The 15,140-nt window shown below is 55.0% G+C and overlaps 1 protein-coding gene across 1 annotated transcript; it reads left to right on the top strand.

Annotated features, from left to right (window-relative positions):
* The first annotated feature begins 666 nt into the window (after positions 1 to 666).
* SLC6A7 (solute carrier family 6 member 7) lies at positions 667 to 15,047 on the top strand. The gene is made up of 14 exons (XM_069772437.1): positions 667 to 1,066; positions 6,725 to 6,905; positions 7,607 to 7,738; positions 8,312 to 8,546; positions 8,987 to 9,125; positions 9,300 to 9,434; positions 10,116 to 10,219; positions 10,802 to 10,926; positions 11,313 to 11,425; positions 11,507 to 11,638; positions 12,001 to 12,100; positions 12,461 to 12,561; positions 12,700 to 12,867; positions 13,834 to 15,047. The coding sequence occupies exons 1-14, from the start codon at positions 1,034 to 1,036 to the stop codon at positions 14,047 to 14,049; spliced, it is 1,914 nt and encodes a 637-aa protein (XP_069628538.1). The 5' UTR covers positions 667 to 1,033; the 3' UTR covers positions 14,050 to 15,047.
* Positions 15,048 to 15,140: the final 93 nt, after the last annotated feature.

The following is a 15,140-nucleotide window of genomic DNA, read 5'->3' as shown; positions in this document are numbered from 1 at the left end:
TACCAAGGGAAAGAGGCATTACTATGGGTCCTGAGGTAGACAGCAGCTCTCCTGGTACCACACCGGCCCTGGGGCATGTGGGGTTGGCCCCTCTCGCAGCCCCAGAGGGGACATTTCCCACCATGAAAGAGGGAAAAGAAGCCACAGATCAGCTCTCTGACACCCCACTGGGGATGTGACTGAGTGTGATGGGGAAAAGCCAGCATCTCCCTGGGCCTGCATCTCCTGGACTTTGGGGCTGTAGGATCCCACTGCTCACTCAACAGGGACATCTAAATCCTGGAGATGTGACCTGTGCTCCAGCATTGGGTCCATGATATGCTAGACTCAGCTGCTCACCCTGGGGTCTGCCTGAGCATTGCTCTTGCCCCCAGCACGGTGGGATGTGCTGGTCCTACCCAAAGGGACCGATGGCTGTTGATCATCCCCCTCCCCTGGGCTGGGGACTGGGCTCAGGCAGCACGGGGAGAAGTCAGTTCTGACCTGCTCAGGCTCCAACTGTGTCCTGCCATAGGAAAATCAGCTTAGAGCCGGACAGAAAGATGCTGGGAGCTTCTGGCATCTGCACTTGCACTGCTGCCACTGCTGCCTGGGGCACGTGGGACCCCTGGAGTGCCCAGTGGCAGGGTGCCTGCAAAGTCAGGTCCATCCCTAGGGAGACCTGACGCATTCACGGCATGAGTAAGGTGGCAGCCGTTCCTCCTCGCTGCCCCGGCGGGGGGCTGAGGTCCCGGACCACCCCCCCGCAGGGGTGCGTTTGACAGACAGCCCTTCTCCAGCCTGCTGAGAGCCATCCCCTCCTCCCTCCCTGCTCAGCACGCAGCCATCCTCAACTCCAGGCAAACCTTTCCTCCAGCCCTGCTCCCCCTGTCCCCCCCTGCCTCCCTCCGCCTCGCCAGCCCAGCCAGCAGGAACGTGGCACCCCTCCTTGCCTGTTATCGCTTCGCCTGCTCCCCCTTCTCCCTCCCAATCGCTGGAGAAAGCGAGAAGCAAAAGTGTCGGAGCGAAGAGCGCATAGCAACAGGATTCTGGGATGAAGAACATTCGGCAGCAGCATCTCCGGAAGGTGAGAGCCGGGAAGCCAGGGTGCCCTCCAGGGCTGGGAGCTGGGGAGCGGGGGCAAGGCATGATCATCACCCTGACACCCCCTGCCCGGGGAACCTCCGTCTGCAGCTGGCAGACTTTTCCCTGGCAGGGATTGCAAACGGGGATAGCGCACATGTGTGGGGCCGAAGCGGGATCGTGGGGAGAGGGACGGGGGGCATTTCATAACCACCGCTCACGTCTCGCTGTAATTAGCGGACCACGGAGGCCCTACGCTGCGGGCAGAGCTGCCTGCTGCCCGCTCCGGCTGGATGGATGCTCTCTCCCATCCTTCCTCTGCGAGCAGGTGCTGCCGGAGATGATTCATGTTGTGTCTGGCCAGGCGGCTGTGGGTGGGCACCCGGGGGCAGAGCTGGCTCCCTGCGGTGCAGCACCCCAGGGATGCTGCTCCCATCAGGGGACTGCCTGGTCTTGGGGTGTGGGGGGGTGGTGAGGGGTTCCCCCCCCGCTGGGATGAGCACAGGGATGTGGGCAGCGACTTTCCCACCTGCAGCTGGGATTGCCTCCTCTTCTATAGGATTTAAAGGGGTCTGGGTGGTGCTGGGCTCTGAACTCCCCTGGTGCCCTTTGGCAGCTGGCAGAGCTAGAAACCTTTTTTATATCCTGATGGAAACCCTTTTTAAACCCAGTTTTCAGGCTTTCCTATCCTAGGCTCTCCTCCACTGCCACTTTGCTCTTACCAGGCTCTCTGAGTCCCCATGTCCTGTCACGTCGGGGACTGAGCCCCTTCTCGTGCCCGTCCTGCACAGGGACAGGGTGAAGCAGGGTGGCAGAGGCTGGCAGCCACAGCTCCCGCGTGGGGATGTGCTGCTGCTGCCAGTGGATCAGCCCTTCCCACAGCATCCCGGGCAGCGACCCAGGGCTGTGAGCCCCTTGGGGTCTACCCTCTGCCAAGCCATGCCCGTTGACCACAGGGCAGGGCGGTTCCAACCTGTGACAGCCTTCAGATGAATGAAAACCCAGGAGAGTTTCATCCCTGCTAGGAAATTCCTAGGGTATTGGGACGTGACGTAAAAAAGCCAGCAGTGGCCTGGTGAAAGCCAGCAGCTATCTGACAGCCCTGGCAGCCTCAGGGCTGCCTACTTTTCTCCACTGTTGTTTGGAGGCATCGTCTGGCTCTTCCCTCTCCTCCTTTTTCCCACAAATTGCTTTTTCAGATGACTTTGTGACTGCAAGATCCACTAAAAGTTGTCTTTGTCCCTTTCAAAGGCTTTCTGAGATACTTGAATTTCTCTGCTGCTGGTGATCCTGTTTAACATTTATTCAGGAATTCATTTAGTCCCACAGCGATCAGCTGGAATGGAAAGCAGATGTCTCCAGAGTTATTTCCCCCATTCCCAGTGCTGTTCAGGGCACTGCTGTCCTTCATTACCCCAAAATACTCTTGCTGAACTCCAGATGGAAAACCTGGTGCTCTCAGCCACCCGGCACCTTGGGACCACCGTGTCTCACACTGGCATCAGGCTCGCCCAGAGCCAGCCAGGGCCAACGGAGGAGTTTGCACAGCCCCGGTTGCAGGTCCTGCCTTGGGACCCTGACAGCCTCCTCTCCTTCTCATTATGATCCTCTTCCCATCAGTGAGTGGGGAGTTTTAAGCCTTCTCACCAGACATGTTTTAGACATATGGAAATTCCTCTTTAATAGAGAAGATCTTTCTCAGGCTCTAAGGATTTCAGGTTGGCTTTTGCATAATAGTATTTCCAGAAGAACTGAGTGGATGTTTTTTATTTGTTTGAGTATTTTCTTTGAGGGTTATTTGGTAGAAATGGACTAAAGCCCACAGAGGCCAGCAGTGGGAGCCAGGATTTGGGCTCCCCTCCCTGTACCCGACCAGGCTGCCGAGCAGCATCCTCCTGCCTGAGCTGCTGCCTTCCTCTGCCTGCCACAAACTGCCTCAAACCTTCCCTGCTCCTTCCTCAGGGTTTTCAGATGAAAGACCATCAGCATTTGCAGCGGTGCGTGCTCCCTGCGCTCTGGACATCGCTGTAATGAGTTTGCTTCAGCCTCAGCAATCTCCAGCCCCCAAACCCCCTGTGCTGGCTCCAGCATCACTTGCTCCCTCTCCTGGCATGTGCTGTGATTCTGGGCTGGGGGAAACCCGGGCTAGCACAGCCCCTTAAGGGGCTCTTCCACGGCATAGAGATGCCTTATTTACTTCACTTTCTAAGTGATATTACATTCGAATTAATTTTTAGGCTGGTTTTTTTTTCCTTGAAGAGATTAATAAGCAATTCAAACTAATCTGAAGTGACTCACATTTTACAGACACACTGTGCTCGCACATGGCTCAGATCCGCAGGGGAGAAATCTGGCATTGGGTGGCATTTCTCCCAATCAAAGGCTGTGGTCCACGCACAAAACACTGACAAAATAACCCCACAATGCCAGTTTGAATGGAGAAAAAAATGTGATGAAAAAGTAACTTTAAACTAGCTGGTTTTTCATGGACACAGCTGAGTTTTGCACTGGTTTAAGTAAATTGGTTTACAGAAAATAATTAGCATAGGGCAATTTCCTTATGGAAGCAGCTCTTATCTTGGCAGAGACTAAAGTGCTTTTTCTTCTTGGTGACCTTTGCTTTGCTGAGTTCTTTGGGAGCATCTTCTGGTGAATAATGGAAAGTGATGCCGTGTTCAAAGAGGACGTGGTTGCCAAGGGAGCTGTTAGTCCCCGTCTGTTTATAACCGTGAGACGGGAGCCCAGTTTGAAAAATGGCAGTTGACGGTGGAAAGCACTAGAGCAATATTGTAGCACTATAGCACTTCAGCTGCTTCTGAAAAAGAAAATTCCTGTTATGACAAAGGCTGAAAGGGAGCATTAATCCTAAAAAAAGGGCTGGAATCAAGCTGGTGTGTGAGATTTCCAGCAGCCTGAAGCAGAGAGGTGTGCTTCTCTCTGCTATCTGGGACAAAGATGGGCTAGAATCCTTAAATACTGCATTTTGCAATTCATTTTAAGTCAGGCAAACAGCCCAGGTTTTCTGTGATTTCTATGGAAAGGCTATGATTTGGGGCATTTGGGGGCATCGCAGTCATGGAGCACCTACTGTGTGTGTTTTCCAGCAGCATCCCTGGCCCGTGTCTCCCCAGCCTGTCTGGTGGGGACTGCAATGTGTGACGTCCTTGGGGACTTCAACGTGTGACATCCTTGGAGTCTATCCGACTCCTGAACAGTCTCTGCTTTCTGCCCTGGGGTCCCAAATTTAAACTGCAGAGCTCCAGCTAAAGATACTAATAAGGGGGGCAGTCACCATCGAGACACGGGTGACAAACTACGTCCCATGGCCTCTGAAAAGAGAGACTGAGATGGGGACCAGGCTGTGTACAGTTTGGAAAAAGTTCTGCCGGTTCCTTTTTTTTGTTGCTTCTGTGTTGATTTCCGTGCTACATCTGATGGATGAGCACCTGGGTTTAATCAGGTCACACAGCTCCACCGGTGCCCTCTTGCAGCTGTTTAGGATTCAGACAGAGGTGCAGGAATTAGGCAAGAGGATTTAATGATCTTCCAGCATCACTACTTGCTATTTTTCTGTGACACAAACCTGGAAAGTGAGAGCTCCCCAGGCAGTGTGAGGGACTGGGAAGTATTTTTTGGGGGAAGACCAAACTGTGATGGCCCCATAGCTCCTGTCCCCCCTGGCAGGAACCTTTGTGAATACAGGTTTTAGCCGCTGAAACTTTCGGGAAGGATGTTGCAGAACAGTCTGTCCATCACCCGCAAACACGGGTTGCTGCAGGTCATGCCTGCTGTGTGTGCTGGGTTAATTAGCAGGCATGGCCACGGTTTGGAGAAGTTGCTAAGCCAGAAAGCTGTGTTAAACGGCTGCAGGAGGGCTGCCAGGTAGCAACGGTTTTATAGCAACAGTGTTATATTTGACTTTTCAGCCTGTGTTTCTGAAGCTTTTTCTTCTGGCCCTTGCCTTGTGATGGTGGCATCCAGCAGGGACGGGCTTTTAATGGTGGGTTTCAGTGTAACGCCTTTGCTCGAGCTGTGCATTTCAGGTCGGCTTTGGGAAGAGTTTGCCCCGGCTCGTCCTGTCCCTCGAGGGGTTTGCACGCTGGGTGGGGACGGGTTCACCTCCGTGTTCGGTCCCTTTGGGCTGCAAGCAGCACACGGCTGGAGGAGCGGGGTGTACCCTGCGAAGGGTGGGAGCCTACAGCCATCGCCATCGGCAACACAGATCCTTGTCTCCATGGGAACCGGCAGCAAGAGCATCCTGTGGTCCGGCCAGAGAGGAAGAGGAGGAGAGGAGATGGCCACCGCCTTCCCCAGGGGCTGTGGCAGGGCAGTGACGGGCTCTGCTCACCAGCCAGCTCTGATCTCCCAGGGGATGGAGGTCTGCTGTGGGCTCCAAGCACATGTGCATACTGGTGCAGGGAGACCCACAACTCCTTACGGATGATACCTCCAAATCCAGGCCCCTCTTCCTCAACCGCATCCCATGGGCTTGTTCCCTACAATCCGTGAACTCAGGGACACGGAGATGGCTGCCTTTTACTTTTGAGACCCCCAGAAGAAGGGAACATTCCCAAATGGGCTCTTCCTGCCCGGGTCCTGGTGCCTTGTCAGCAGGGACCCCAGCATCCTTCTGCCTCTGTGCCTCAATACCAGCCGAGCCTGATATACTCCCAGGCAGGGGCACAGCAACACGCAGTGGCACAGGGCCAGGATCCTTATCCCACCCCTTTTTGCTGCCTGGTCTTGCCGAGGGGATATCTGCGATGGGATCTCACCTGGCAGCTGCAGGCTGAGGCTTTCAGCTTTGATGACTGATGGTGGGATGGGAGCCAGTGGGGATGCCTTCCCCACTCTCCTAAGGTCAGGAGGCTGGGGAAGTTCAGATAGACCAAACATCTCACCGCAGACCTGATATACATACACACACAAACACCAAGGAGCCCTCCCAGTGCATCACCCTGACCTAAATGTATTGCAGGACTCCCACCTCCCTCTTGCAGAGCTGAGGCAGCCGAGGAGGAAGGGAATGGGTTAATCCCCTACCTGCTGAAGAGCTGCCTGTGCCTCACTGATCCAGGGCAGATTAGGAAAGCTGGAAGGAGCTCTCTCAGCAGGGACAAGGACAACTGGGAGTGCGTCACTACATCCCCACAGTGTAGGCTTTTGGCAGCTGGAAAAGCGTGAAAAACGCAGGGAGCATTTAACGGTAGCCAAGTGCCCGGCATGGCAGGGGCACATGGGGCTGGGGTGTCATACTCCCTGGCACAGCGGCAGCGGTTCTTCCCCTGCTGTCCTTACGCTTATGTTCTGCAGGAGATCAGGAAAGTTTATTGTGACCCCTTGAAAGGATTTCTTGGGAAACTGGGGTTGCAAGATGGGTCCTGGCCTCCCAGGTTGAACCAGGCCCATCCTGCCTTTTCCAGGGGAGCTCTGGCCATGTGGGATCGCATTTATCTCCTTTCTTTTCTCCACAGCAGAGCAGGATGTCAGCTGGGGTGGTGCACAGAGATCTGCTGGGACGGGGCGTCCCCAAGGGACAAATGTCTTGGGGTCACAAATTCACACCCGAGTTCTCAGCACTCTTTCCCTCTCTCCTGCTCTTCCCCCCTGCCTTTATTCCTTCCCTCGGCTGCTCTCTCCCATCCTCTGCTCTCTCGCTCAGCCGGTGACGCCAGAGCTCCTGGTGAGTCCCAGCAGCCAGGACGGGGACCTGGGCTCTGAGTGCCCAGAAGACAGAGGGAACTGGACGGGGCGGCTGGATTTCCTCCTCTCCTGCATCGGATACTGCGTGGGCCTCGGAAACGTCTGGAGGTTCCCCTACAGGGCTTACACCAATGGAGGAGGTATTCAATCATCCCTTGGAGTGGCCACGTCTCCCCTTCACTGAGCTGGGCTGGTGGGACGTGTCTCTGAAGAGATGCCTCTTCCCCTTCTCAAGGCTGGGAAGTAGTGTTGTTCATTGTGGTGGGGTGAAGCCTCCTCCTGCCCCCCATGCTTGCTGTAGGGCTTTAACCACCTGTACCCACGCGTGGAAGGGTCTCACCAGCCCATCTCTGCACTCATGACCTTGGAGACCTCCGCAGCTCCATGCTGGACCAAATACCACCTGAGCATCTCTCTTGGTTTCCAATAGCTTCTTGACCTGGTGTCCTTCAGGACTCAGCGGGGTCAGCAAATGCTTCCCAGGTATCGAAGGAGGGGAGCGAGCCTTTTGCAATGCAAGAGCCTGGTGTGATGGTGCAAAGTGACCAGCTTGTTCAACTACTCCAAGAGTAAATGCTCATCACATGCAATAATAACTGGAGAATTTCACGGTGTTTGTGAAAGATTCAAGGAGAAAAGAGAGTCTGTGTGGAGAGGGAAGGCATGGCACTGGGTAAATCACCCAGTCCCTTCCTCCTGCGCTAATGGTGAACTGCCACCCTAGATTTTGGTGTAGATCCCTCAGGGCCACAGATGTTAAATGAACTTTATTCCTTGTCATAGATGGGTTTTAGGTGTTTGCTCTGTGTTATTTTTAGGGTGTTTTTCTTGCTTCTTGCAGGAGCTTTCCTGGTTCCTTACTTCATCATGCTGGCCATCTGTGGGATCCCCATCTTCTTCATGGAGCTGTCGCTTGGCCAGTTCTCCAGCCTGGGGCCACTCGCCGTCTGGAAGATAAGCCCTCTCTTTAAAGGTGCGTGAGTGAAGTCCAGAGCCTCTGGGGGACCTCTGGAAGAGCTGCTTGATGAGGACATGGACCAGCAGCATTGTCCCATAATCCTCAAAGCTCTAGCTAGAATCAAAGGTTAAATCCTGGGGGAATCCTGGTGGATCAGGCTGGACTTCTGGGTTAGCTGTTTTAGTAGCTGCAAGATATATATAACATCTATCAGTCTTCATGATGTCATGATCAGCTCTAGAAATTGTATGAAAATTATTAAGCCAGCTAGTTTACAAAATATAACATCAAAGCTAAGCAATGACTGTTAAAGACAAAGGTAAGAATAAAGTGTTCAAAAAAAGGTCAAATCAAATACTTTTACTCTCAACATTAAGTTGGAGTAAAATCACCTGTATGTTGCAGTAGATCATCAATTCAAAGAAGGCATGTACCAAGGGTATAATGGCAATAAGAGGCTTATCCCACGAGGTGAACCTCTGACTGGTTAAACATTTGGCTGCTGAGATTCAGTCTCTGACCCTGGTTTTGGATGTGCTCTGCTCCAGAGAGATGGCTCACTCCTTCTTTACCCTCTCCTTCCTCCAGGCGTTGGCATGGGCACGATCCTCATCGTCTCCCTGGTGGCCATTTACTACAATATGATCATTGCTTACGTTCTCTTCTACCTCTTTGCATCCCTCACAAGCGACTTGCCCTGGCAGCACTGTGGCAACTGGTGGAACACCGACCTGTGCCTGGACCACCATGTCATCAAGGCGGGGAACACCACCTTCCCTGTCAACATCACCAACACCGTCAGCCCCAGCGAGGAGTACTGGAGGTAAAGGTCTTGGCATGGTGGACACCCATGGTGGGCGTTGTGGGTGCAGTGACGGGCTCTTAGTGTCTTCTGTGGTTAATATCTCAGTTTAGTCATTGGGATCATGTCCCTGGGATGTGGGAGGTGTCCCTGATCCAGTGCTGCTTTGCTGGCCTGGAGATATGTTAGATTGAAATGCATCCCATGCCTGGACCAGCTGGTAATTTACTCCCAAGCCACTAGGCATCCCCTCTGGGCTCTTTAATGCATTGTGGAGAAATCACACCAACTGCTCCCCTTTTGCTGGCAAATAGCTGCCAGCACCTTCTTCCTCTCTCATTGCTGGGATTTTTGACAAGGTTATTTTCTGCAGCAGAGGCATTGCTAGGTTCAGAGAGGGTCTCTGGAAGAAGGTGAGGGGTACCTGTGGCTGCTCACTAGCTGTTCTCCTTTTGCCCCAGCCGGTACGTCCTGCACATCCAAGGGAGCTCTGGGATCGGGGATCCTGGGAGGATCCGCTGGAACCTGTGTCTGTGCCTGCTCCTTTCTTGGACTATTGTCTATCTGTGCATCCTAAAGGGAGTCAAATCCTCTGGCAAGGTAAGGGCTGGACAGTCTCTTTTGGGGGGATCTACAGCGATACTTACCAGAGCCTGCGATTCTCTGCACATCCGGGAAAGTGAGACTCATAAACAACGTCAGCTGGACACAGGTCACTTCGGGGATGGCTGACACTGCTGGCCCTGCTGCATCCCAAGCTCTGGTCTCCTGCAGGTCGTGTACTTCACCGCCACCTTCCCGTACCTCATCCTGGTGATGCTGCTTATTCGTGGCGTGACCCTGGAGGGGGCCTGGAAGGGGATCCGGTTTTACCTCACACCCCAGTTTGATCACTTGCTGTCTTCCAAGGTGAGCAGGATTTAGTGCAATTTGTTCAAGACACAAAAATGAACCTTCTCCTGCCACCTCCAGCATGCAACAGAGGCAGTTCCTTTACTGGCCACCCCCTGACCCAAAGTCATCTCACTTGGTTGCTCCTAGACCAAAAGTATTTGCCTTTCAGCAATCTGTCTTTGATCCACACCTTGTCTGTACTGCGCTTCCCACCTGCCCCAGCCCCTTGCCTGCATTTCTGGCTCTCCATGCAGGGATTGGCATGCTCACCACCTCCCCTGGGTACCAGGACCATGGGCAGGATTAGCCCAGCCCCTGTGACAGGCTGGGGGGTGGCGATGGGTGCCTGTGATGGATTTGGCTGTTCTGGTTTTCTCAAGCAATCTCAGTGTGTAGAGCGGGGAGTTTCCTTGGGTCAGCAGTGTTGGTAGCAGAGACCACACAGTTTTACAAGGGTGTTTAATGCCACACTGCGCGGGCTCTAAACCACTCTCATTAGCCCTTCCACTATCCAGCTGACCCACTGTGAGTGGTGAGCATGTTAGCAAGGAAAAACAAAGACCCCGTGCGTTTTGTGTGCCTGGAGGGCTGGGAAAGATGTGCCAGGGGGTCTGGGGAAGCATATTTCCAACTCCCTCTTTGTCCAGAGGAGGTTTCCAAACCCCTGCTCTCCTGAGACCTGTTTCCTTTCCCCAGGTGTGGATTGAGGCAGCCCTGCAGATTTTCTACTCCCTTGGAGTAGGCTTTGGGGGCCTCCTCACCTTCGCCTCGTACAACACCTTCCATCAGAATATCTACAGGTGGGAGCCAGTTGCTGTCTCATAAAAATCATGGGCTGAGGGGAGCCACAAAAACCTCAGCTGGTGGGTTCAAAGCTAGCAGAAGCATACGGGTGCTGCACACAGTCACCCAGCATTGCTCCTTGCCCGAGCACCCTACAGATACCTGGCAGCTTGCACAGGCTCAAGAGGGACAGAGGGATCTGTGGAAGAAAATTCTCCTAAGCATCAAGGCACAGCAACTGACCCAGAAGTTTTGGGCTGTAGATGCTGAAGGCTGAGGATATTTGAGGCTAGAGTTATGCAAGTTTGTCCTGTCCCTAGCATCAGTTGCAGGTCACCAGCAGAGAGGGGAGTCTGGATGTTGGACATTTGGGCTGATCCCCTCCACAGGGGAAAGCAAGCTTGGGAGGAACGCCAAAACAACCCCTGTCACTAGATATATGCTCCTTTTGCACCTGGAAAGTACAAACCAAGAGAGGCCCTGGAGGAGAATCACACTGGGTCACATCACTGTAGCACTCAGGGCTGGCAAAGCCACTGTGCACTTCTGTGGGCACTAAGGAGTGGGCATTTTCAGAGCATCTTCTTTCTCCTCTATAGGGACACCTTCATAGTGACCCTGGGCAATGCCATCACCAGCATCCTGGCAGGATTTGCCATCTTCTCCGTTTTGGGATACATGTCCCAGGAGCTTGGGGTCCCTGTTAACCAGGTGGCAAAAGCAGGTGAGGCCAAACAAAGACCCTTTCTCCTTCACCCTCTGCCTGGGGGCACTGAGGAGCATCCCTTCCAGATGGAAGGCATCTGAGGGTCTCAGCATGAGGGATGAAGATGTATGCTCAGCTGGCCAGGGGGAGGGAAGGGGGGAGACCGATTCCTGCTGTGCAAACATTGAGCAACACCAAGTGATGTCTTATAAAGGTCTGAGCAAGGAGCAGGCTGGTTCTCCTGCACCTCTCCACCCTCTGCTGCAGGACCGTTCCTGCCCATCTTGCAAGAGCCCTGGCAGGTCCCCGCCGTGGTGCCGCTCTCCTGGGCTGTCCTCTCCTCCATCCCCCCGTGCCCAGTGCTGTCACCCCCTTTTCACCCTGCTGTCCTTTGCCTCCCCTAGGTCCTGGCCTGGCTTTTGTGGTGTACCCCCAGGCCATGACAATGCTCCCCCTTTCTCCATTCTGGTCTTTCCTGTTCTTCTTCATGCTGTTAACCTTGGGCCTGGACAGCCAGGTAAGGACAGAGCCCACCAAGCCAGCCGCGGTGCCCAGGTAGCCTGGGGGCTCAGGGGACCCTCTTCTCCTTTGTGTGCAGTTTGCCTTTATGGAGACCATCGTTACGGCAGTGACAGATGAATTTCCCTACTACCTGCGGCCAAAGAAAGCTTCTTTCTCAGCTGTCATCTGCATCGCCCTCTTCCTGATGGGGCTCATCCTCACAACAGAGGTAAGGGTGTGGGGCGGGATGCGTCGTGGGGACACACTAGGGCCTCATTTTAGGAAGTGCAGGGGCCAAGTTTGCAGAGACACATGTATTCATAACAGCTAACAAGGTGGAAGAGAGACAATCGATGAGCCTGGGCTTCCTGGGGATGTGAGGTCCAAGGGGAGCCAGCCACACAGCATTATTCCTGTCCCTGCACCAACCCCAGAAGGAGAGTGATGTCTCTTGAGGGTGCCTGACCGCTGTCTTCCCCAGTGCCCACGAAGGGGCTAAAGGGACATGTCCCCAAAAGCAGGAAGACATGGGTCAGGGGTTACTGGGACGATGATACTGGAGATGCTGGCCACTGTGCTTTGCCTCCACAGGGTGGGATGTACTGGCTGGTCCTACTGGATGACTACAGCGCTGGCTTTGGTCTCATGGTGGTGGTGATCACTACCTGCCTCGTGGTGACACGTGTCTATGGTAAGGGGGCCTGTCCCCACAGGGGCACGGGGAAGGGTGGTCTGTCTGTATGAGAGAGGGACTTAGAGGGTAGTGGAGCCAGCAGCCTCACAATGGGGCATGAAACACCTCTGTTCCAACCACTTGTTTCTTCTTGGCCATTATTGGATTCACCTCTCCAGAGATATTTAGGGTGCTGAGCCTGGTCCCTCAGACAGCACCAGCTGGTCTCCCCTTCCTGTATCTCTCTGCTAGGAGGGCAGATGCTTCTTTGCTGTAGAGGATGCAAGCCACCACTTTTGGTTAATGCAGGGCAGCCTGGTACAGGCATCTAGCTCTGGGGGACTGATCATGGCTTCTAAGTCCCTCTCCCTCCTCCAGGCATGAAGAGGTTCTGCCGAGATGTCCACATGATGCTGGGCTTCAAACCAGGGCCCTACTTCAGAGCCTGCTGGATGGTCCTGTCCCCAGCAACGATGATGGTAACTGCTCAGCTTGAGGTGCTGGAGAGCTGCAGTGGTGTCAGCATCCCTGGGTGACCTCCTCTTGCAACAAGTCACTCTGCTGGCATCTTCTGCTGGTCTGCCTGCCCCAGGGACCACTTTCTTCCATTCCTGCAGGCCTTGCTGGTGTACAACATCATTAAGTACCAGCCCTCCGAGTACGGCAGCTACCGCTTTCCCGCCTGGGCTGAGGTCTTGGGCATCCTCATGGGAGTCCTCTCCTGCCTGATGATTCCCATGGGCATGGTGGTGGCCGTGCTCCGAGAAGAAGGGACGCTATGGGAGGTAGGAGGTGTTGGGGCCTGGCATTGCTGGGGAACACCCCAGAAGTATATGGGGGTGACCACGACCTGCTGCTGAGCCTGTATCCTCCTGCAATTTCTGCATCCTCTCTCCTGGAGGCGTGTGTCCCCATCCCTCCTTGCTCCCCATGGGATGCGAGAGATGGCACATCCTAGGGCATTCCCATCCAGGCAGGCACTGAGTCACACTGCTTCCCAAGGGGGCAGCCCTGTGGGCATCCTCCCCTCCAAAACAAGCCTGCTACACCTCGCCTTGTGGGCAAGTGCATTGTCCCTAGCGTGGGACGGGCACGGGCATGTGGGACTTTGCACCCATTTTGCGGGAGCAATGACAGAGGAAGGAGGGCAGCTGCAGGGCCATGCAGGCAGCCCAGGTGGGACCCCTCTGCTGAAAGGTTTTGCCCAGGAGCAGGTTATGGAGCTGCTGGCTGCTCACAGCCTTCCCAGACCCGGCTGGGCTTTGCTGCTCTCCCCAAGCTGTTAAAAGCAGAGGGAGCAGAGCCTGCTGCCCTCCCCAGGCAGCAACTTGCTGGCTGGAGCACTTGCTGGCTGCAACCTGGCTTGGGACACCTGTGGGCATGGTGGCGTGGCCAGGAACCACCTTGGCTGAGCCTAACCCCTTGCCTGGGTGGCTTTAACTGCCCCCCCCAGGGTCATAGCCCTACAATAGCCCCTAGCTCCTGCAAGCCCTCCCCACCAGCACCTGCAGACTTTAACACCTCCCCAGACTACAGCAGCACACTTATAGAGAGCTGCCTTCCCAAAAAGTTTCAGGACAGGCTTTTGGCCCCATCCCATCCTCACTGGGGGGTCTTCCCATCCCTCAGGGCTGGCCGGGCACACCGTCCCCTGGGAGGGGTGGGTGGGCTGCTGGGTGGGGGTGCCATCCAGGGAGCGGAGAGGGTGCTGGTGCAGGGTGTCCGTGCTCCCTCCGCTTGTCCCCTCACAGCGAGTCCAGCAAGCCAGCCGGCCCACCATGGACTGGGGCCCATCGCTGGAGGAGAATCGGACCGGCATGTACGTGGCAAGCCTGGCCGGCAGCCAGTCACCCAAGCCGCTGATGGTCCACATGCGGAAATATGGGGGCATCACCAGCTACGAGAACACGGCCATCGAGGTGGACCGGGAGATGGAGGAGGAGGAGGAGGAGGAGTCCATGATGTGAGGGGGATCCAGTGCCCCACAGGCTTGGGGGGGGGGGGGCTCACTCCCCCAATTTGCACAGGTTGCACTGTGGCACTTCAACTCGGGGGGGGTGGTCTTTTGGGGAGCACTCTGGAGCTGCCGACCCTGCCGGCCTCCTCACCACTGTCCTGGCCGCTCCAGGACGGAGCTGCTGCCCGTTCCGGTGCCCCCGAGGTGTTTCTGTTCAGTGTGGCAAGCTATGTGACAAATCTGTGCGTTCGTGTGACGGTGTCTGGTTCAAGTGTCCAGGCTGCCCTGCTTCCACCCTCAGCCCCAGCACTGCCCTCCCCGCGCAGGGATGCTCAGGCTGCAGGGATGTTCAGGCTGCAGGAGGTGAGGAGGAGGAGGTCCTCTGCGTTGATTAGTTCTCTGTTTGTGCATATTTAACTCCAATAACCCACAAACACATGTGAGAAAGGACTGTAATATCCTCCACGCCCTTAGGACGGTGTGTTCCGCTCACATGGAGGTACTCCAGCAAAACCAGCACAAATCTGACCTAATAAATGAGCAGTTAAAAACAATTAGAAGGAAAAAGAAAAAAAGAAAAAAAGCTTTATAAACAAACCAGCTTGGGCCTTTCCAAATTTGTAGATCCCCCAGGGACCTCAGTGGGTCAGGGCAGCTCTTCCCCGTGGTGCCCGGCAGAGCTGGGGTGAGCTGAAGGAAGGGAAGAGGCTGGGTGACCTGTTCCCTGTGTGTCCAAGAGGTTTGGGACAGGTCTTAGCTGGACCCAGTGCCAAAGAAGGACCCGTGTCCATCCCTGAGGGGGATCTGAGGACTGTCCCTAGCCCTGGATGCTGCTTTTCCCAGGGAAAGGTGAAGGGCTGGGTTTCAGTGCCTGCATGTGATTTTTGGGGTAGCTCAGCCAGGGGCACGTGTCCCAGAGACCCCATCTCCTGTAGACGCTGCTGGCCTGGGGGGTGCCGGTGAGCTCTTGGACAGGGCTGTTTGGACCCGACACTGCCAGTCCCCATCATCCCATGTACCGTCGGCTCACCATTAAAAAGCAGTGTGTGTGACACAACATCTGTATGGGTTATTTGGGAGGTCCTCAGCATGCAAGAAGGG

The sequence above is a fragment of the Haliaeetus albicilla genome, chromosome 27 (genome assembly GCF_947461875.1).
Source record: "Haliaeetus albicilla chromosome 27, bHalAlb1.1, whole genome shotgun sequence".
Lineage (NCBI taxonomy): Eukaryota > Metazoa > Chordata > Aves > Accipitriformes > Accipitridae > Haliaeetus > Haliaeetus albicilla.
This window is presented reverse-complemented; position numbering and strand designations above follow the sequence as displayed.